The following is a 23,840-nucleotide window of genomic DNA, read 5'->3' as shown; positions in this document are numbered from 1 at the left end:
TATTGTTTTGGACTTGCATTGTTTTGTCGGCTTAGCTTAGAGGCGTAATTGAGTTAAAGGGACTTGTTGGGCCTCAGTGGATTTATAACATAGCAAATTGTAAAATGCAGGATTTCCTGTATTAGAAATACTCAATGATGGCATCAGCTGCTTGTTCAAATGCCAAGAAGAACTTCTGTTTACCCTCATCGAACCACGACCTCCAGTGGCCATGTGCAGTACGTGCTTCGTCCACCAGGAGCAAAGGCGCAAGTCGCGTGACATCGCTGTGGAACCACGAGACCTCAGGGCGGAGTCAACAGAATGTGACTTTGTCATGGAAAACCACGATTCACATTCAGAACCGTCTCCTTCCAGTGTTTTCTTTTAACCATGACGGGTTTCTCCCCCCGGCCTTAACCAAGACATTCTTCTTTTAACCATAACCAAGACCAGAAGCCTTCACCAAGAATCTTTGGTAACTCCAACCATTAACTTCCCTGATCCCAGATCAAGCGCTTCTCGTGTCTAAATCTAACCGTATCCTGACCAGAGAGATGACACATCAGGAAACCAACATCACATAAATAATATTTAAAATATCCATTTGGTCAGAAAAGGCTAATGTGGGTAATTGTGTGGAAGTCAGTCAAAAGCAACATGTTTTACCACTTAGTCTGGAAGCTGTTCTGGCCTCAGTCGAGTCCTTTGCTCTTCATTTTGAATCCTCTGCATCTGCTGTATGATCCCAACATCCTTAAACAATTACAGCACATGTATGCAGCTCAGTCACTCACATCGTGTGGAGGTCTGAACTTTGAAGTGCTCTGCTGCTCTATAGGCATATCTCTTATATTACCACATGCAGATTTGTATTTCTTCAAAGGCCTAATCATAACCTTCCGCCTCTGTGTTTATTTCCGTCTGTTTAACCTTTAATTACCAAAACGGAGAATCAATCTTGTGCAGGTCTTTCATTTGTTAGCGTTTCACCACCTAAATTATTATCCACATTTGGCCACCAATGAAATCTCACCACATTTCTTTTAAAAGGGGAACATGGATGTAGATATAATTGGGAGATTGAACTCCCTGCACAGCCCCTCTGGCAGACACCGGTAATATAGGAGCATATTTATGGGTTAAGCAGGTTTTCACCTCATTTGCTTCTTTGAATAGTTTGTTTAAAAAAGATATGAGCTAATTATAGGGTAAAAAATCTGACGTTTTCAAACGAGCGAGCCATAAGAAACACCACCCGGTGTCACAAGCTGGAATCTGTGCACAGCTATTAATGCTCTGCAGGAATTCTGCCTTTAACAAACACTTTCAATAACCGACTCCGGGAACAAAAGTAATTGAATTCAGTGCAAACATTTTCCCTAAGCTGAGCCCGGCCCGAGCCTCGGCACTCGTTTGTCTGTTTTAAGAACTGATTGTGCTGTGTACACTTTCCCTTTCAGAGCCTTACACCTGCGTCTTTTGTCTGCCCTCCGGGGAATGTGTCCACAAATCTACGGCTCTGATAACGCTGCACCTGCTTTATAAGTTATGTTAAGCAGGGTAAACAATAATCACGGGAACAACTCATCCATTCGCCTGTGAGCGCAGCTATTAGAGCGATTATGTGTGTGTTAGCTTCAGCTCGTGGGCCCGTGCTTCTTTATACAGCTGCAAAAGCTCAGAAGACAGAGTTTCTATTTGAAGTTGGACGAGGCCAGTTTTTGTATTAATGAGCGTCGTGGTGAAAAGGTTTCTTATGGCTTTCATAACAGACAGAAATTATAGCGATCTGCAGTAAAGAGGTTCAGGGAGCAGCGCTCGTACGATTTGGTCTCAATCAACTTTCCTCAGTGAAGTTTATGTTTTAATGCACCTGTGTAATCATCTTAAATCAGAGCTCAGGACTCAGACGCACTAGATTCAGCCTATTTTCAATGTTGGATATTTGTAAAAGCGATAAATTCAACTTTGTGAGGAAAATAAAAACATGTCTTAGTCCAGAGGAGGCAGGAAAAAGAAATGTCCCAACGTTTATATAATTATTACAGATTGTGCAGTTGAAGGAAGAGTTAATTTAATGCCTATAGAACGGATCAGATTCTTTCTGTTGATACTGGGTGTGTGGCCCCATTTCGCATAAAAGCAGTCATGTGATCCAAGAAGAATATAAAAACAGTCAGTATAGCTTTAACTTTAATCATTAAATATATATAAAACCCAACAGATGCAGAATCCATCCAGTAATGTGCTGCAGACCTGTGAAAGAGATGAATCTGGGGAGGAGGAGGAGCTTCTCTCGCACAATCACTTTCATATGAAGTGAAGAACAGAAATGCTGACCCGATGAATTTTAAATCTTCATCTGAATTCTCGATGTCACGCAGTCCTGAAGCGAATCGTTTGCACATTTCACCGTTCGGCTGTTACAGTGAATAAAAGGGTTTCGGCTTTAAATTTAAATTTGATGGACACATGGGCCGTTGCAGGGATCAGGCCTGTGACCTTTCAGTTACGAGGTGGTTGCTGTAACCGCGAGGCCACCCTGCCGCCTTCAGCCCACTGGTGATTCCTGGCTTGACTCAGTTATATATTCCTAAATGTTACCAGACCCGATCCAGCGGAGCTCCATGGTGTCACAGGCAGCGAGCGGTGGAGAGGAGCTGGTTCCCATTAGCCCGTGGACTGGAATCAATATCACGAGTGTGTGTTCGTGAACGTGTGTGGGTTTGTACTCGCACACGCATACTGTATACACTCGCACGCACATGCACAGGCACATGCATTCGTGTGTGTGTGTGTGGTTGGTATAAGATCAACAGGCAGGGACTTCCCGTCTGTTTGGAGCTAATCCACGGCTGCACCGGCCAGATTAATGTGCACCGGGAGCGAGAGCTGACAATTAGAAAAGTGCTTGTTCACTTCCAGCCCTCAAAGAGAATCCTGCTGTGACACATTCACCGCGAAACGTTAACATCGCAGAGATCCCTGGACACATGAGAAAGCTGAAATGTCTCAGATGACGATTTGTAATAACGCGTGGCATTCTTGCCCCCAAACAGGAAGGTGATTGTTTCATGTCTGCAAATTGCGTTTCGGCCGAGTTGCTGAGATCAGACCGGGCGCTCGAGGAGGAAACCGGCCCCACCCAGAGGCTTTGAAGTCTGTTTTCTGTCAGAGGATTGACAGTTTAGGCCCGAAAAACATGAAGAGTGGGAACAACGAGTAGGTGGAGCTCACGGAAGGAGGCTGAGTCGTTTACTTCATCTGAGCTGGATCCACAATCCTTCAGCAGATCCATCTTATCAGCGGCTGTGACCGCTGCACGCACGGCTACTGATTGCTTCTAATTTTGGTGTCAGTGGCTTGAATGTTCTGTAAATATTTAGAAGATTTATAGCAATTTAGTTTTTTGGTTTATTGATGTAAACGTTCTGTCGGTTATGAAGCACAGAGTGGCTGTGGCACAGTTCATTCAGTATGTGTGTAGATGATTAGATTATTTCGTTCTGGAGCTTGTTTCCTGTTTAAATCAAGAAGTTTAATAAGTCAATTTTTTATTTGCAAACTTTGTTCTACTCTTTTTTCATTGTCCACCATCTTTTGTGTCTTTAGCATCGACTGTGAATAGAGATTTATTTCACCCTCATCAAATAACTAATTAAAACGAAAATGTATGAATGTTCTGTTATTATTTTATTCGACTTTGCAATTTAGTTTTTGGTTTATTGATATAAACGTTCTGTCGGTTATGAAGCATAGAGTGACTGTGGCACAGTTCATTCACTATGAGTGTAGATGATTAGATTATTTCATTCTGGAGCTTGTTTCCTGTTTGAATCTAAATCATCAAGTCAATTTTTATTTGAAAACTTTGTTTCTTCTCTTTTTTCATAACCCTCATCAAATAACTAATTAAATCGAAACTTAACCAGAAAAATCAGTGTGACAAGAATTACCTCAAATGATTTATAGTTACACTTTCCATCTTGGTCCATGTCCACTAACATGGATGAGGTGTGTTTCATGACGGATACTGTCGCCAGCCACCAGGGGACACTTGTGGTGCTTTGACTTCACTTTTAGGGAACTTTAATATTCTCTGTCTTTGTTTAGTCATATTTTATATATAGAGTTTCTATCTTTACATACAGTCTATGATCCAAAGTGATTTTGAGATGTGTATATGTTCATTTCAGGTACAGAGATGTTGGGCCTTAATTCAAAAGCAAAAATACCCATGGAACGTGTATTTAAAATAAATACTTGGAGTAACTTGTATACAAAGATTGAATCTTTCTGAAGTCTTTCCTGGAAGTGTCACACACAAACACACACACACACACACACACACACACACACACACACAACAGGCCAGTTTACGGCCTGTAAAAGGTGTGAAAGTTGAACCTCTATCGTTACACAGAATTCCCTCGGAGCACGGACACAGGCTGCCTCTCCTTTCTGAGCGCTGTTTGGATTGTGTGGTGAAGAGCATCAGGACGAAACATTTTCCCAGCATTTGCCGTGTGGCTTCCTGTATCAGAGGATGCAAGATGTTGAGGAAATGACTTTGGGATTCGGTGATTTTCACAGCTTCATGCGGTTGTCTTGGTTTTGAGTTCCGTGGCCTTTCGACCTCCTGAATCAGCAGCATTCGGACAAAAGGGCAGAAAGTCCTGCAGAAATAAACAGTGAATTAAGTCGATCGTGAAGCTATGTACACGTAGTCGTTTCTTTTTACTTGTTTCCCACAGTTTTTTTTTCTTCAAATCATGTTTATATTACTTAAAATGTTCAAAAAGCTATTAACTACTTAGTCGTTTGCTAATGCTATGATATTTATGAACGTTTAAACTTGGATACCTTGTTTTTTACAGCAAAATTAACATATTTTTGGGTCTGGAAGCTACAAAGTTTAACGAATAGCCTGATCGGTGTCTTATTAGTTTCCCGATGTTTCTACAAACTGCTGCGTCATCTACACCACAGTCGTATTCCACCACAGACGTGTAGTCAGTAGAAAACGTGGGAATTGAAGACACCAAACCCCTGAGTCTCACTTCATCGGACAACAGCACAAGCAAACTTTGTCCAAGACAAAGAAGGAAGGAAAATAATTAGGTCTCAGGGGTTTTCTGGTGAGTGTGTTTTCTCAGAGGTAACTCAGAGGACAAGCTCCTCTCAGCATCTTTGTTGTTTTGTTCTCCGCTGCTTTCTGGTTTCCACCTGAGCTCGAGTGAGGATCTGCACCTGTGTCGGCTTCGGAGCTGCTGTGGTTTTCATACACTGACTGTTTCTCATGTAAACAGGCCTCTGTTGGTTTCCTACCCCATCCCACTGACGCTAGAGGTTTTTGACTCTAAGTGGACTTTACCTCCTGCACTGACGGGATCAGACAAACTGACAAACCTGGCGAGGTTCCCGTGCAGCAGATCAGAGACACGTGCATGTTGGTTTTACATCAGTGCTTCTGATCTTTGAAGCTGGACTGGACTTGAGTTACAGAGTGTGAGAGCAGCAGAGGGATGTTGAACAGGTGTAACACTTAGAGAACCAACGCAATTACACTCTTAACCCCGCTGCACACGGCACGAGCTGTTTGATTCAGCAGAGTGAGTTTTCACTTTCTTAACTATTTCAGCTCCTCTGGGGCCGGTCACACTAATTCATGATTTACTGTAGTTGTCATAGAGGAAATATAAAGGAGAACAAGAAGAGGTCTGATAACTTAAATGATTTAATTGTCATAAAACATAGTTAAAGATTAAAGATACAAATACCTAAAAATTTGCACCAACATTTAAAGGGTTCATATCAGACCAAGGCCCCAACACTGCACCCTGTTTGTTTGAAATAAGGTTCTGTAGTTTATATTTAATCCTGCAGATAAGAAGAAACAGACACAATGAAAAAAAAAGTAAAGAATAATACTAAACAAAATCAAAGGTAAAAATGTGAAACTAGACATGGACCCTAAATCCAGATGTTCATTTGGTTCTGCACCAATTTGTTCATCAGGATCCATGATTTATTCTCTGAGAAAGAAACATCCTATCTCAAAATGTCAAAGAAATTGAAACTGAATTCCTGGCTCCTAGATAAAGGCTGAAAAACTAGTAGCATTTAATAATGAAATCAAAGGTTCTGCTGTGGTTATACGATTAATGAGAGGACCATCAGTAACTAACAATTCCTTCAACCAACAATTCTCCTGTCAGATTAAACCTTGTGAGCTTCTTCACTCTGTTCAACTCAAATTAGACTTTCTCCAAACAAACAGAATCCTGTTGAAAGTCCTCAGATTCCCGTGGTCCCTGTGGAAGTTGCCGGTGACTCTTTAAATTCTAACAAGTGTCGGCGTGAGCGGTCGGGATGTGTTTACTACGCCTGGATCCTCGTCATGTGGTCGCCGAAGCCAGCATCGCTTCTCAAAGTAGAAACTTTTCTGTTACTGGTCGGCCGAGCTGCAGCTGACCAGTGAAACACGTACTTGCCTCCACTCGAAAAAAATCTGTTAAAACATCCGTCTCTCATAACAGGAAGGGAGTGCACTCAAAAATAAAGTTGTTTGTGGCAGCGCTTGTTCGTGCCCACTTTAGAACTGAGGGCACTGGGTAATTTCTGCATAGCTGCACTTTGGTTACAACGCTGGACGACAGTTTGAACCACGTGATGATGATTTGTCTCCAAGGTGACAATGACGAGAATCCGGACCCACCAGGTCGAATGCGTTTCTTTTTCCAGTCGAGTGACTCGCAGGATGTTTGCAACATGTCGTTCAGCATCGGTTGCTCCTCGTCATCGAGTCTGTGGAGCAGATGCACTGACTTGTGTTGTGTGTTTGTGCTCAGATACACTGGAGTTTGCTGTAGAGAGACTCCACTGTCCCTCGGTGCTTTGTGAAGTGAAGGTTCTAAGCTAATCACATCGGCAAAGATTTTAAATACATTGAGAAGATTCAAGATTCAAGATTCAAGATTTGTATTGTCAAATGCACAGAGATAACATGAAGCAGTCGCTGGCAATGAAATGCTTGAGTCACAGGCTCCCTTTTAGCAATGCTCAAGTAATTACAACCAAAAAAAATAAAAATAGAAATAGTATAAAATAGAATATCAAAAATAGAAAATAAAATATATATATCTTAATATGTATCTTTACAGATGAAGAGAAAAATAAAACAACAATAGTGCAATTTGTGCAGTAGTGCAATTATTCAAGGAAGAATGGATGGTGACACAGCTCCAGACGTATTTATAGACACAATCAATATGTGTGTATATAAATATGAATTTGGTTATGTTTAAATAAATCAGAGAAGACCCCCAGTAGAGTGCAAACCTCCACCGAGGCCCAACAGTCCCTAAAATTCAAGCTGCACCTAATTACACATTCATAAATTTCAATCCTCTAAATGTCCCTGATTTCTGTCATCAAGGTCCATGAATAATTCTCTGGAAAATTGGTGAAAATTCTAAAATTCTAAAACCATCCACTGCTCTTTTGGATTTTTGTCCAGTTGCAGGAACGACCTGGACCTGTGTTGAGCGACTCTACTGTCCCTCGGTTTTAAATACATTGAAAAAGATGGTGACACAGCTACAGACATATTTACAGACACAGTCACTATGTTTGTATATAAATAGGAATTTGCTTTATGTTTAAATAAATCCGAAAGACACCCAGTAGAGTGCAAACCTCCACCAAGGCCCAACAGTCCCTTAAATTCAAGCTGCACCAAATTACACATTCATAAATATCAATCCTCTAAATGTCCCTGATTTCTTTCATCAAGGTCCATGAATTATTCTCTGGAAAATTGGAGAAAATTCCTAAAATTCTAAAACCTTCCACTGCTCTTTTGGATTTTGTCCAGTTGCTAGAACGACCTGGACCTGTGTTGAGCGACTCTACTGTCCCTCGGTTTTAAATACATTGAAAAGGATGGTGACACAGCTCCAGACGTATTTACAGACCCAGTCACTATGTGTGTATATAATTAGGAATTTGCTTTATGTTTAAATAAATCAGAAAGACCCCCAGTAGAGTGTAAACCTCCACCGAGGCCCAACAGTCCCTTAAATTCAAGCTGCACCTAATTCCACATTCATAAATATCAATCCTCTAAATTTCCCTGATTTCTTTCATCAAGGTCCATGAATTATTCTATGGAAAATTGGTAAAAATTCTAAAATTCTAAACCCTTCCACTGCTCTTTTGGATTTTGTCCAGTTGCAGGAACAACCTGGACCTGTGTTGAGCGACTCTACTGTCCCTCGGTTTTAAATTCATTGAGAAGGATGGTGACACTTCTCCAGACATATTTACAGACACAATCACTATGTGTGTATATAAATAAGAATTTGTTTATGTTTAAATAAATCAGAAAGACCCCCAGTAGAGTGCAAACCTCCACCGAGGCCCAACAGTCCCTTAAATTCAAGCTCCACCAAATTCCACATTCATAAATATCAATCCTCTAAATGTCCCTGATTTCTTTCATCAAGGTCCATGAATAATTCTCTGGGAAATTGGTGAAAATTCTAAAATTCTAAAACCATCCACTGCTCTTTTGGATTTTTGTCCAGTTGCAGGAACGACCTGGACCTGTGTTGAGCGACTCTACTGTCCCTCGGTTTTAAATACATTGAAAAGGATGGTGACACAGCTCCAGACATATTTGCAGACACAGTCACTATGTGTGTATATAAATATGAATTTGTTTATGTTTAAATAAATCAGAAAGACCCCCAGTAGAGTGCAAACCTCCATCAAGACCCAACAGTCCCTTAAATTCAAGCTGCACCAAATTACACATTCATAAATATCAATCCTTTAAATATCCTGATTTCTTTCATCAAGATCCATGAATTATTCCCTGGAAAATTGGTGAAAATTCTAAAATTCTAAAACCGTCCACTGCTCTTTTGGATTTTTGTCCAGTTGCAGGAACGACCTGGACCCGTGCTGAGCGTTATTATTCCCGACAGCCCAGTAAAGAGATGATTGACAGTCTTAACTGTATTGTATTAACTCTGTAGCGTATCCCTTTCAGTGAAAACAACCCGGCTCCTCCACAGTGTTGAATCAGTTGTCACAGATGATCTGTTGCCACCTCAGACGCTAACATTGTTTGCGTGCCCCCCCGTTTTTCCCACACAGCTGTATGAGAAATAAAAACTCTGAACACAGCTACGGTTACCTGGCGCTCCGGCCTTTGTTCCCTCCGAGAGAAAACACGGCAGCTTAGACTCCGAGCAGCCTCCCGCCGAAAAGCAAAGACCAGAAAACCTCAAGACTTTTATGTCAGATGTTCACGATGAAGTTTCCTCGGACTCAGATGTGGACGAATGCTTGTTTTACAAATCTCACGAGCTGTAACGGGTTTCACGCACCTGCACAAGCAGAGATCTGGTTGTTAGCTTTCAGAGTTGAGGTCTGTTTGACCGCTGTAGTTTGAAAGGTGAATAGTACGAGTTTCTGAGTATTTCTCATCTTTCTCACCACACAGCTTCACTTGTCCTGTTTTCTGTGACAATTAAGTCTGAGAATGATCCACAAACGGCTGATGAAGGACGTGTGGTCTTCAAAACAGATGAATGCTCTCTAAAGATCTGCCTAGTCCGACACATGACTGATAAACATGGTTAGTTCAGGATGATAAATAAAAAGCCAACCTACACTAATGTTTTTGTTGATGTCTCTAAAGACCTCAAATCCAGTTTAGCACGGAGTCGTAGCAAAAAGCAAATTCCCGTCCTCCCTCTTGCTTCATGATTGTGCTGTAATTATTTATGTAAACAGAAGTTTACTCAGTATTTAGACTTCCAGAATTACCCTGAGGTAGCAGAGTAGGTTTGGAGAAAGCTACGAGTTTTGATGCAATTTACCAAAAATGCTTTCACACGTACAATGAAGTCCAAGACATCTTCCTCAAAATTGGTGCTGGATATAGGAATGCAGTCATTTGCTCCAGACATTTCCCAGAACTTTTCCTGCTAGCGTCCTGGTAAAATATCCGTAAGGCAAGTTGGCATGTTGACCTGACAGATGCAAAACTTTAAGAGTGAATAAGAGGAGCCTTGCATGAAGAAGACGTAGATGAACACGTCAAATAACAGGATTCAGGAGCTTTTTGCAATAAGGACCAACACAGGTGTTGATGTAGTCTAATAAAAACACCATGTTCTGCCTCTATCCAGGCTCCACCCCCGCCTTGACGTTCCAGACATTGTCCTGTTGTTGTGAACGTGACAATCTCCTTCATATGTGAAACACAACAGTTGCAGTCCGACCAGGTTTAGTCCCCAGACTCAGAGACTTGGTCCCTCATCAGGACAGGAAATGCAACAGAAAGGATTAAAGCGCCTGCAGAGTTAATGAAACCATAATCCTGGTTTTCATGTCTTCGGTGAAGCTTTCACAAACTCACCAGTGGACAAGCGACTGCTTTGCTCTGCTTTCACATATATTTTAAGGCTAAACTTGTATTCTTCCTCCAACCTGGTAATTTAAAAGCCAGTGGAATGTGGGAAATGAGTGTAGGAGTGGTGGGGAGGGAACAGATATGCCTTGCTTGGTCACTCTGGTGTCTGAAATCCGTAGCTGAGATGGCGTTTGACTGATTTGTGTTTTGACCACATGTGCCAGACCCGCCTGCTATTCTCAACCCGTAATTCCTCCCTGGATTCAGGCATGCGACTAATTTACTGTAGGGGCAGGATTCTTTTTTTTCTCCCTCTCTTGCAGGGAGCAGAAACTTTAGCCGGTTTCTGTTACAGAGCTCTGCAGCGAGCGCTGTAAGTGATGCCACCTGTCACACTGACAGCTCACTCTCCACATGCAGGAGGTCTTCATCAGCTGCGGTGGTGCAGAGCAGGAAGAACTTCTGCCACCTGTAGCAGATTGTTAAATCTTTAACTCTAATAACTGGCTGCACACTAGAGATCCCGTTTGTTCTCTGATCGCTCTGTCTTTTTATCTGTTAAAGGAGAAGTGACCTGAGGACAGTTTGAGATTCAGTAGTAACAAGCAGGAAGAGAAGAAATGTCTTCTTGTTGTGTTGGACCGTGAAGCAGACTATTTACTGGAGCAAATCTTGTAAAAGCTCCTCCGTGCTCATGTAACAGACTTGAACACGCAACTCAGGACTTGGTATTGGTGTCTTTATTCACCTGCAGAGATGGACATATGCTCACCGTGACCTCTTCAGCTCTATATAAAAGTCCTCAGTGATGAAAAAGTGCACTCACTCCTTTTCTTCTCCACATAAAAACTACACACAACAGCAACAAACTACTGGAAAAAACAGTCATCAAACCAGAATGGAAACCCCACATACCTGCAGAGATGTACATATGCTCACTGTGATTTCTTCAGCTCCAAATAAAAGTCTACAAAATAAAATATATTGACATCAAAGGCTGCCGAAATCCAGGTGTCGAAAACAAAATGGCGGCCGCATTAAATAAACACATCTCCGTGGATGTTAAATAACAACATTTCCAAAACATATAAACACTCAAAACAACAGCAAAAGGTACTCACATATACAACATACAATTTACAACGGTCATTTCTTGAAGGAAAACTATAAAACAGTGCAGAGCTTTTCTAGATGACTTACCCTCAGTGATGAAAAAGTGCACTGAGGAAAGGAAGAGCTAACAGGAAGTAACAGACTTTTGGGGAGCACAAAAAGTGGAACACAGCGACATCACTTCCGCAGGTAGTATTAACAAAATAAAATAATAACATAATAAAATTTACACAACTACAAATTATAAAACAAAAATAAATACAGTCCATTCTTAACTCTGTTACACCCATATTTAAACAAAGTAGGAGAACGCTACATGAAATTTAGGTTTTTACGAAACTGGCCCAGGTCGTGTCTTTATGTTTTTGACGCTGCAGCAGGAAGTTGCTTCATCACAACACTACAGTACGAGTGACTCTCTTACTCTCTCCCACTGAGCTCTACAGTTTTATCGGCACATCCAATACGTCCTCCAGAGAGAAAGCATGACTTAGAGCAGCTTTTTAGTGTCTCACTACAATGTTTTCACGCAGCCATGTCTGCAGTAAATTTGTGAAATGCATTGTTTCTGAGGACGATATGATTTTTTCATAACTAAGCCCAATCCGTGCAGCCGACGTGAACGGATGCAGTCGCAGGAAAACAGCAAAGCTGCACCAAACGTGGGCCAAACTAAGGAGGTTTTAATAGATTTTCTAAAACACCAATTGCGAAAAGCAGGATAGCATTTTCTGATTCCAAGTGCCCTGTAATTTGAAGTGTGTGGGTTCAAGCCACTTATTTTGTGGGGATGGCTTTACTGGCGGGTTCTCCGAAAAAGACTGAGGCCGCTGCAGCCGAGGGTTGAGCTAGCTTCCTCGCCTTCCCTTTGCTGATTGACCGAGCCGCTTCCCCTTTGGAGTCTGGCCACGGTTCCTCTGCCCTCATGGCTAACCTCACTGGGCGTCGCCGCGCACCATTGGGTGTTTTGAAAGCCCAATAGGAGGACACCTGCCCCTGGATTTATTTATTCCGTCTCTCGCGCAAACACCCATGCCGTGTGTTTATGGATGCAGATGGAGCGCAGGCGGTAAACAAATGCACAAATCTGCCTTTTTGCTTAACGGACGTCTAAACAACGCCCGAAACATCTGCGTATTCTAGCAACTGTATTTGTCATGAATCAACTTGGAAACATGCTGTATACGTTGAGTTATTACCTCATCCTAACCCAGGCTCGACTTGGCATGCATTCGAATTTCCCCGGAATTTTCAGAAGTTGAGGAAATACTTGTCGTCTTCAAGGATATAAAACGACAAACAAATGAACAACAAACACGCTCTTTATTTGATCTGCGACATCACACACTGTTACAACCCAAGGGTTCGAGTGAGAAAAGAGAAAATAAAGGAAGTGGAAATTTGACAATAAGGTAATTTAATGTCGTAGATCATCATCAAACTTCAATAGAACAAGTCCAAATATTTAAGAAAGGAATAAACTGACAAAACATTATTTGACAAAAAGCAAATCCGCCTCGCTGCAGAGAGTAAACCGGGTTTTGTCTGCACCTTGTTGTGTGGCCTGGCCGGCCTTTGTGCTCCGGGCTTTAAGAGAATACAGATATAACGTAAAACCACAGCGTGGAGCACGAAGTCCTTTTGAACAGTTCACTTGTGCATTTTTGCAGCCGGTGCCAAGACATCTGTCTGGTGACACACCCTGTAATTATAAACGAAAGGAAAAGAAATGTCTTTAGATTTTTTCCATCCTCTTTGCATTCAAGACACAATCTGGCCTGTTAGGACAATCACTACGAGAAGCTGTAGAGATTTAAAGCATTCTTCTTCTTCATGGCTTTGAGGTATCTCACTACAGAGCAGTGGAATCCCAGACAGTGACACAAATGACAAGGTTTAAAATAGAGTGTTTGCATTGTAAACAACTGAAAGGATCTGAAGTCATGGCGGTGCAGAGCTGAAAGAGAGTTCACGTCTTTCCAGGACGGATACAATCAAAGCTCCGGGCTTTATTTATTTTCGTAGATATAGACCAGATTTAAAATTAAACTTGATTTCTTTTATTTTCTTCTCGTGGATGGAAAAGCTTTAGCGTTTGCCAGCAGAGAGAGAGAGAGAGAGAGAGAGAGAGAGAGAGCAGGGAGGTCTGGGCCGAGCGAGGGCAGTCTATCAGCAGCCCATGTGCAGGGTTCTGATGAGAGGGTACGTTAGAGGAGCCTCACACAGATTACAGTGACTCACAGCCCTGAACAAACAGCTCGCTGCCCTGCGCCTGCATCGGGGGGGCACACTCCAACACACTCCACAGAGAGCCGGCTACACAACAGGCCTGTTTGCGTGTCCGATCTGTTACTCGTTGCTCTATGTTTCTCCACGGAGCTCCGACAGGACCTCCAGGAAGCCGCTGTTTCATACAAGTCTTTATTTGTTTGGGACACGTTAACATTACTTGTGCAGAGACCAGTGAGTGAAGTAGCATTGTGTGTTTGTCCAGTAGGAAGCGTTGACTTGGCTGCTTTCTGACTGTATTTTTATACAAGGAAATCCATAGTGGCCAATATGTCATAACCAATTTGCATCCATCCCGATTTTTACCACTTAATCCAGACGTCCTTCTCCCTGGCGGCGTTTTCCAGCTCGTGCCGGGAGACCCCCGACGTGCTCCTCAGCCAGAGGAGATATCTAATCCCTCCAGTGCGTTCTGGGGTCTACCCCGGGGGTCTCCTGCCAGCTGGACGAACCGGTGAAACCTCCAGTGGAAGGCGCCCAGGAGGCTTCATGATCAGACGCTGCCCAAACCGCCTCGATACCGAGTCTCAGAGGCCGAGCTCACGCAGCCGCTCTGTGGAGGAAACTGGTTTCAGCTGCTGGAATTCCAAGATACAAGCACAAGCATTTATAAAAACTCTCTAAATTAGTCGAAGCACTGATGTGGATCGTTGGAGGCAGATGCAAATACCGATATTGGGGTTAAACTAGTTTCCAATACTGATTATATTGGTCATTTAAATATCGATGATTCCTCAAACGTCTTTATCAAACCCTCACAACCAAGACATGTAATTAAGACTTGATATTTTACAGTTGAACCATCAGAAATCAAATTGTTTCAATCACATTTAATCTCTGACTATAAGTCTGAATTTCAAAGTCCAAGAGAGGAGTGACTGTTTTCTTTTAGCAAAGATTTTTGGATCTATCTCATCTGGATTTTAAGCAACCAGCCTATGACCATAGAAAAACAAGATACTTTAAAATGACCACCAGGCAGGGCTTGAATTATGATTTGTGATTATTTCTGTGTTTCAGACTCGATAAACTACTTTGAGTGCATTTGTTTTATCGTCTTTCTTTGGATGAGCTAATTAAAACAAATCCCAATTAGATTTATTGACACGACAATAAAGTTTAAAATCCTAAAGTCACCCGGACGTTTGAAGCTACAGTTTCTCTGAGTTTAATTCAAAAAGCAGCATGTGTTTTATATTGTGAGTTCTTCTCTTGTAAATGGCACAGCCTCATTAAAAGAGTAACATCAAAACTAACATGTTCTATTGGGGTTTTCAGCACCGCTTTAACAAACGTTTTAACATCTAAACATATGGAGTTCTCTGTTCTTTCCCCTTTATCTTGTTGTGTTTCATGTTAAAGTCGTCTTTTTTAAATACTCTTTGTGGTAAATAATCTTGATGTAGTTTATTTGAAGTGAGGTTCACATCCTGTTTTTGAAATGTGTATTTCTAAGGAACAGGATGAGTTGTCAGTGTGGCCCTCACATTCAGAGTGCTAGCGTCCATTAGCGGCTTGGATCACCTGCTTCGTTGGCTCCGCCCTCTAATGTCTGAAAACTCTATGAGACCAAACAAATTAAGAAGACACTGAGAAACATTACACCCCAGTCACATGCATGTGTTCTTTTTGGTTGAGTTTTATCATCTTTGTAACAAAATGATTTTAATTGAATTAATTTTTTCTCTATTTTTTAAAAAGTACAGCCTGATGGAGGAATGTAGTGATAAAAGTCACCAAAAGAACTTCAATTATGTTGAATTTAAGCAAAGTTATGGCACTATTTTTTGAAATAAGCGACAAATGTCACAAAAAGTTGTTAGAAAAAGAATTTTTCAAACAACTTTTTGTCAGAAATTCCTGAAAGTATTGTTGATTTAATGTTCATGTGTATGTTATGTAAATACACATGTTAAACTTGGCCCAATTTGTTGGGGCGGGGGAGCGGGTGGGGCGTGACAAATATTTTAGACCCAAATTGGGGTGTGACAGAAAAAGTTTGAGAACCACTGCTCTTCAGTGAGTGAGTTATAGATTCAAGATTCAAGATTCAAGATTTTTATTATCAAATGCACAACAGTAACATTGAGCAGTCGCTGGCAACGAGATGCTTGAGTCATAGGCTCTCTTCTAGCAATGCTCAATAATTACAACCCCAAAAAATAAAATAGAAATAGTATAAAATAGAATATCTAAAATTTAAAATAGAAAATAAAATATCTAAAAATATACTCCGTGATTATACTCCGGGTCTGGATCACATGACCTGCAGGATGTTTGATTCAGGACACACAACACACACCTCAGCACACATGGTTCCTCCCGACGCATCTGTTGCACAAGACGCCGGAGTGAAGTCACTTTCAAGTCAAATAAGCAGCGACCCCTCCTCCTCCTCCTCCTCCTCCTCCTCTTACTCATGAACCCCTCCCCACCACACACACACACACACACACACACACACACACACACACTCTAGAGAGGAATATCCAGAAAGGGGACCCTGCCAGAAAGAGGGGTCTCCCACCTGAACACATTCCCTTCCTACAGGCCGTGTGTTTTCCTTGCTCCGACAGATTGACACAGTTGTTAGTGACGACCCGGGATTCCTCCTGAAGCTCCGCCCACCGATAATAAACAGTTCGGCAGCTGACACCGCAAGACACCTGCACGGCTCCCTGACACTGCAGGATTGTTCCCAGGGCCTGGAGGGGGGGGAGGGTCCGGGTGGAGGCTTCTTTGGTGTGGGCAGAGGTGGGCTGGGAGCTGGGGGGGTGGGAGGGAGGACAGGGAGGGTCATAGGGGGGCTGGCAGATAGATTGTGTAGCTGTGTGTGTGTGTGAGAGGTTATTGGATTTATTTATCACCCCGGTTAAGGAGGTTATGTTTTCACCCCTGTCTGTTTTTGTTTTTTTTTATAAGAACCTATAAGAATATTGGTGAGCATCCGGATCAGAGGCCAGATCCAGGAATTTCTTTTCACTTCCTTTAACTTTGTTTTAGATTGGCTATTTTTCACTGATTTCTCCGAGAATAACTTATGGACCTTGATGAAAAGATCTGACATGTTTAGGTGAACGAGAAGGGACATGTTGCTTAAATCAAATGTATATTTGCAGACTTTCTCTGTTTAAAATTGATGTAAACTGATGAATTAATACTTTTTGGTTCTGCCAGATCTGTTATTATTGCGCAAAATCACAACTGTGAATAAGTTTTAAGCAAAACCCATCTGAAAAAAGATGTAAATATTCTCAGATTTTAACTATTTTCTACGACAGGGCTATTCGGTATAAGAAAAAGTTGTTAATTAACTTCTGTATTTACTCAAACTTGCAAATCCTTTTTACTTTATAACAATACCTGATAAAATACATCAGCACTAGATTAAGCTCAGAGCACCTGTGTCAATACGCCCGAGTTACTACAGACATCAAGGGAATTGTAGTCTCAGTTTCAATGAACTACAAATTAACCGTGTGCACAGAAACAAACTGGAAACTTTATGATATGAACAATATGCGGTTGCAACCATTCATCTCTCTGGGTCACACACACACACACACACACACACATTCAGACACACACTCCTCACGCCACCGGATGTCAGGTGGTCGGCCCATTGTGTCCTCACCTGTAGGACATTGTCAACGCACAAAGGGGGGGGGGGGGGGGGTTGGGGGCTGTCAGCTCCTGTTTGACTTTAATCTGTAAATCCTTCTCTTTCAGCCGAGGGTCTTTTGAAAGGTTTGTGAGGTGAATCACTTCTGGGCCTGTTTGACTTATTGCTGCAGATTTCACAGACTTCAGTAATTACAATCGTCGACAGTGTTCCAGCTTCGTTACCGTGGCGATTTGAGATGCTTTCTTGTGTTTATGAACTGTGAAGATCCTGGATTTAAAAAGAAACACTGAGGGGTTTGTTGTGTGACCTTCACCTTAAGGTCACCGGTGTTCTGCTCGCAGCCATCGGAGATTTCAACTGTCGTACGTATATAGAAAAAGAGCAAGTTTGAGAAAGTGAATCTAAAGTGAATTTAAAGTATCTCAAAGGGGCGGGACCTCCAGCTGGGACCCGGGCGGCGCTCGGCTTCTCAGGAACTCACCGGCCTGATGTTTGCCATAAAGCGGGGGGGGCCTCTCGCTCTCTCGCTGCCCTGTGAGGTCACAGCACCTGTTCACCAGGGTAATTGCTGGCAGGTGACGTCAGGCTTCCACTTTGTTTTCCATGGTGTGAGGTGGAGGTCTCCCACCCCCCCACCTTCCACCCTCCACCCCCCCACTCCCTCCAACACTGAGGCTGTTGCTTGTTTGCAGCAAATAATCACCCAGTCGCACTGGGATGGTTCTGCTGCTCCGGTTCCCAGAGAGAGAGAGAGAGAGAGAGAGAGAGGGATGAACTTTGAGGCACCTGTCAAAGTTCAGTTAGTAAAACTGAAGTTTGCTCCTTTGTTTTCCTTCCAGCAGTTTTCATCACTTTGCTTTTTCTGTATTTTGAACATGTGTTTTTCACTGAAACGTACATGGGTTTATTTATAGGAACAGATGCATTTGAAGAAAAGGGCTGAAAGCATCTGAAAGTTATTTCCTGACAAAAAGCTACAAAAAAGAAAACCTTTTTATTTCTCATAACTTTGAAGCTTGAGTAACATAATTTAATAACCGTGACGCGTTGCCTTCTCCTAATGTAGCTCTGCTTTTAATATCTTTAGGTGCATGTTGTTAATAAGTGTTTGCAATTTTGTGAGTCACTGATCAAGAAAAATCTGCTCAACATCAGTCTTCAAGTATTTAATATAGTGAATCAGCCAAAAAGCGACATTTGTGTTACTTATATTATAATCTATAAATATTCAGTCATCCACTTTGACACTGTCTCAGTGATACGAGGCCGTTACACAATCAGACAGGTAGTAAACAAACAAAGTAAAATTATTACACAAAAACTCACACCAGTTTACACTTGATTCAACTTTAACCTTCTGTAAAGGCGATGATCTAATTTACAGTTCCTCTGTGCTTCAAATATTTATAATCAGAATCAGAATCAGAACCAGAAGGTAGTTATTGCCAAGTAGGTTTACACTTATCTGGAATTTGCTCTGGTTATTGGTGCATACAATGAACATAGAAACATAAAAACACAATAAATACAACACACATAAGAAAAACAATAAAAAACAATATATATTAACTCACCATTTACTTCTTATTCACTCACTTTTTCTAATATTTAGACATAGTAACATTTATTTAGACATAAACATATCTATGAAAAAATATAAAAAAGATAAAAGATATAAAAAGTGAAATGCAAAATGCTTTTAAACTGTCACAAATATTAATCTGCGTGGTTATTCTCCCAGATCTTCATCATCATCATGAACATAAACGTCAAATAAAGATGGACGACATGTCTGCTTATTTATATTTCAATATTAACCTGGTTTAAAGGCAGATTGTTGACAAATGCTGTGATTCATTGCTGAAAGTTTAACCCTAATATTTAGAAAATGTCAACGAGAAGTTTACTGAATCTTGTATTTCTATATAAAGCAACTGAAGCCATCATTTTATCTTGATACACTTCAGTTTGCAAACGTAGGACAAGTCAAACACACGATCTTTACTTCTCACCATGTGACCCCGTCTCTCATTGGGCAAACCGACCCTATTGATTCATCTGCCAACAACCAATCTATCAGATACTTCTATCACCGCTCGCCAAATGTAACCGGCCTCTTCTCGCAGCGTCCACCTGATAATGTCTTTCCAGGGCCGGCTGCAGGAGGACAGGAGCCAGGAGATAGGAGATCTGGCCCAGGCCTGCAGCCAGCTGGGAACCCGATAGCATCTGCTTTAATCGTTGGAGGGACACAGAGAAAGAAAGGAGTCTCTCTTTTCTTCTGGGCTCTGGAGCGCTAGTTATCTCCTGCGTTTGTAGTAAAGTGATCCACAGATGGCAACGTGTCCTGACAGTTATACAAATGTGATATCGCGACCTGAGGTCTTCCACTTGGATCGTCTCCCTGTGTGACTGTAGACAAGTGGGACAGACTCCTGTTGGACAATAGACAAGTCTCTGAAGCTGAGAGGGAATAAAGAAAAGATGCTTTTATTTTGGTGACTGCAGACAAAACAAGCTCTTCACACCTGAGTGTGTTCTCCGGTTGGAGTTCCTCTCATCCATTGTCCCCTTGTGTTATCTCCACCATCAAACAGACATGAGAAGATCATTTCATGTTGATCTGTCACCCTGGGGGGGGGGGGGGGGGGGGGATCATTTGCTTTTGTCTGCGTCAGGTGACCAAAGCATTCGTCATTCTTCTCTTCCCAGGTTGTGTCTGCTCGGCGCTGACTTCAAACACCTGCTCTCCGATGGGTGGAGATGTTTTTCCCTCTGTCTTCTTTGGAGAATTCAAACCTCTCTTTGTTCTTTGGTCATTTTGATCTAATCAGAAATCTGTGTTTGAACTATAAAGTGACGCGCTCGTACCCAGGGTTTGTTTTTCAAGATCGAGATCCTGATCTGGAGATATTGCATATTTCAAACTGAACAGGTATCCACAGCCACCCGATGGACTTGATGCTTTAACACAGGAGCATTTCCAGGGGTCCGACACCTCAAACCAAACTGGATCCCCCCCAGAAACACGTTACACACGACAGAACTTCTAGTCATCTACCAAACCTCTAACATTACAAAGCTCTTGGCAGAGGGTTGGTGTCCGGTGTCACTTTTCTAGTGCAGCGGAGCTTAGGTTTGATTTTCCATAATTCTCTTACCTGAGTGGATTCAAGCAGAAAATGAGGATTTTGTAAGATGTTTAATTATGGACTGTATTTGTCGGTTGTTGTAGTTTACTCAGAGACACAGATTCACTCACTGATGAATCTAGACCTCTCACAGAGTCCTTCATATTAATTTATTCGTTCATAAATAACATTCATTTGGTTTTATGCGCTTCACAGAAATGGCTCAGTTGGGTGTATACCTTATGATGGTGGACTAAACCCTTCTCTTATTAGACCATAACAGTAAAGATAATGGATTGTTTAGGTTGAATAGTCAAGGAGATGCCCCCCCTCTTGTGTTTATCTAAATACATTTTTTGATTTATTTTCTTCAGGAAGTTCTTAACTATCCTCACAACTTCCCAGTATTACGGTTAAACTCACTGATGAATCTAGAGTTCTCACAGAGTCCTTCATAAATGTGAGTGATTCATTTATTCATTCAAAGCAAACATTAATTTGGTTTTATGCGCTTCACAGAAATGTCTCAGTTGGGCCTAAACCTTATGTTGGTGGACTAAACCCTTCTCTTTAGCATATAAGAGCATAACAGTAAAGATAATGGATTGTTTAGGTTGAATAGTCAAGGAGATGCTAACAACCCCCCCTCTTGTGTTTATCTAAATACATTTTTTGATTTATTTTCTTCAGGAAGTTCTATACTATTCTAACAACTTCCCAGTATTTCGATTAAACTCACTGATGAATCTAGAGCTCTCACAGAGTATTTCATAAATGTGAGTGATTCTTTTATTCATTCATAAGTTATAACAAACATTCATTTGGTTTTATGCGCTTCACAGAAATGGCTCAGTTGGGCCTAAACCTTATGATGGTGGACTAAACCCTTCTCTTTAGCCTATTAGAGCATAACAGTAAAGATAATGGGTTGTTTTGAATAGTCAAGGAGATGCTAACGACCCCCCCCTTGTGTTTATCTAAATACATTTTTTGATATATTTTCTTCAGGAAGTTCTAAACTATCCTCACAACTTCCCAGTATTACGGTTAAACTCACTGATGAATCTAGAGTTCTCACAGAGTCCTTCATAAATGTGAGTGATTAATTTATTCATTCAAAGCAAACATTAATTTTGTTTTATGCGCTTCACAGAAATGGCTCAGTTGGGCCTAAACCTTATGATGGTGGACTAAACCCTTCTCTTTAGCCTATCAGAGCATAATAGTAAAGATAATGGGTTTTATTTGAATATATTTTTGGATTTCCTTCAGGGAAGTTTAAAACCTTCCTCAGAACTTCTCACGATTACGGTTAAACTCGGGACTCTCAGGTCGATCCCAGCTCCGCTCTCGGCCCGACCGCCCGTAGGTGTGTTGGAACGGAACTGAGACTCTCGTTACTCTGAGCCCGAGGACTCGGCTGCAGACCCACGCACTTACCCGAGCAGGAAGCTCTGCAGACGGAACACCTCGGCGAGCTCGGGCCATCGCAGGACGCCACGAGCTGGACGGGATCCTGAGTCCAGGTTCCGAGCCAAAGTCTAACACGAGCCTTTGTGTTTGGAAGTGGGAGGATTTGAAACAGATCCCCTCTATCTGTCGGACTTTTAACAAGTGACATTGTCCTTCCTGGCTTCTACTCAGGAGGAGATTTGATGGCCATGATTATTTACACAGAGGTTTTTCTTTCTCTTCTCTCTCTTTTGCAGTCGGTCATTTTCATCAGGGATCATAATACTCTTGGACAGGAAGTGTCTGGCTATATAGACTACGCCCACAGACTCAAGACCCAAGATTTCGAACCATATTTCAGCGGAAAGAAGAGGCTCGTGCCAGGAACTTCGGATTTATGGTAAGTCTCCTTCCATTGTAACATGTCCGTGTTGGTTGGGGAGGCCGGGGCTGCAGTGGGATTTGACAAGATTTGAAGGGTAAGGAAATCTTATTATCCAGGATTAAAGATTCAGCTTGACGTGAGAGACCGATATAGGCTCGGAGGGAACTGTGTGAAGGGCCGGGAGAGTTGGTACGTTCAGAATCTGCAGATGTGGAATAAATATACACACTGATGGAGTGAAGCTGAGGGAAGCTGCCAAGATGCTGAACCGGTCTGGACGAGACAGACGTGACGGGAGTCGGGATCAGAGCAGGTTTAGATTTAGATCTTCTGTTGATGCGCAGTTATTTGTCATCACAGATACAAACAATAGATTAGATACCCTGATAGATAAGAAGATTGATTAACTTAGGAAAACGCATTTATTTCAACAAATATGTAATGTTAAGAAAACCATTAGATTTCAAAATTAGAGGTATGATATTTCCTTCCCTTCATAAAGTACAGGTGTAACAGCTGGAACAGTAGATAATCAAAGTTATGTTTAAAACAAAAAGGCCGAACAGACACTGGTTCCTGCTTCTGATAATAAGTCGAATATGATTTAAATTTGATAATTATGACTGCTCACTTTGGAAATATCAAAAAGATAATTCATATATACCATCCTAATTATATAACAGATTCTATTAGGCCATATAAACCCAGAGTTTTCAGGTGCATCAGGTCTTATTCAGTCGAGAAACATCGTGTGTGTAACAGCATGAACTGTAAATCATAAAAATAATGTTTAAAACAAAAAGGCCAAACAGACACTGGTTCCTGCTTCTGAAAATAAGTCTTGCAGTTTTTGTATATGATTTAAATTTGATAATGATGACTGCTCACTTTGGAAATATCTAAAATAGTATTAATATATACCATCCTAATGATATAACAGATTCTATTAGGCCATAAAAACCCAGAGTTTTCAGGTGCATCAGGTCTTATTCAGTTGAGAAACATCGTGTCCTGTAAGTCACGACCACAGGCACCGGTGCCAATCGCACAAGTTCATCACTGGCCACAAGTGAACTGCTGACCTCACGGGTGTCAGCGAGAATCCAGTTTATATCCCTCAGCCCGGCAGGTAGCATCTGTATCATTTGTTGTCCATCAGCAGAACTGTGTGCATAAGGAGCCGTCAGCAAATTACTGGAGCCAAAACCATCCCCACATTCCACATACTCGTGCATAGTAACATATTACCAAACATTTCAGGTAAGTGCAAGATATCCCATGAGGACAAACACTGGACCAGTACGTGTCTTACATGGTTTTGTCCAGAGTTCAGCCAAATGGCAGCCGGCCTGTGTAGCCTCCATGACACCGGGAAGAACACGGTGAACACAGGGGACGAGAGGGTCAGAGCTGCAAGGAAAAGGTCATTCTCGGGTC

The 23,840-nt window shown here is 41.7% G+C and overlaps 1 protein-coding gene across 1 annotated transcript in view; it reads left to right on the top strand.

Moving 5' to 3' along the window:
• Positions 1-23,840, top strand: part of cfap299 (cilia and flagella associated protein 299) — a 78,059-nt gene that overhangs the window by 38,402 nt on the left and 15,817 nt on the right. Inside the window, exon 4 of the mRNA XM_061072400.1 lies at positions 22,276-22,418. Within this exon, the coding sequence (XP_060928383.1) occupies positions 22,276-22,418 (143 nt within the window). The remainder of the gene's footprint in view (positions 1-22,275; positions 22,419-23,840) is intronic.

Source organism: Limanda limanda, chromosome 5 (genome assembly GCF_963576545.1).
Source record: "Limanda limanda chromosome 5, fLimLim1.1, whole genome shotgun sequence".
NCBI classification, from domain to species: Eukaryota; Metazoa; Chordata; class Actinopteri; order Pleuronectiformes; family Pleuronectidae; genus Limanda; species Limanda limanda.
Note: the sequence above shows the minus strand (reverse complement) of the source record. Positions and strands in the feature narration are given on the sequence as shown.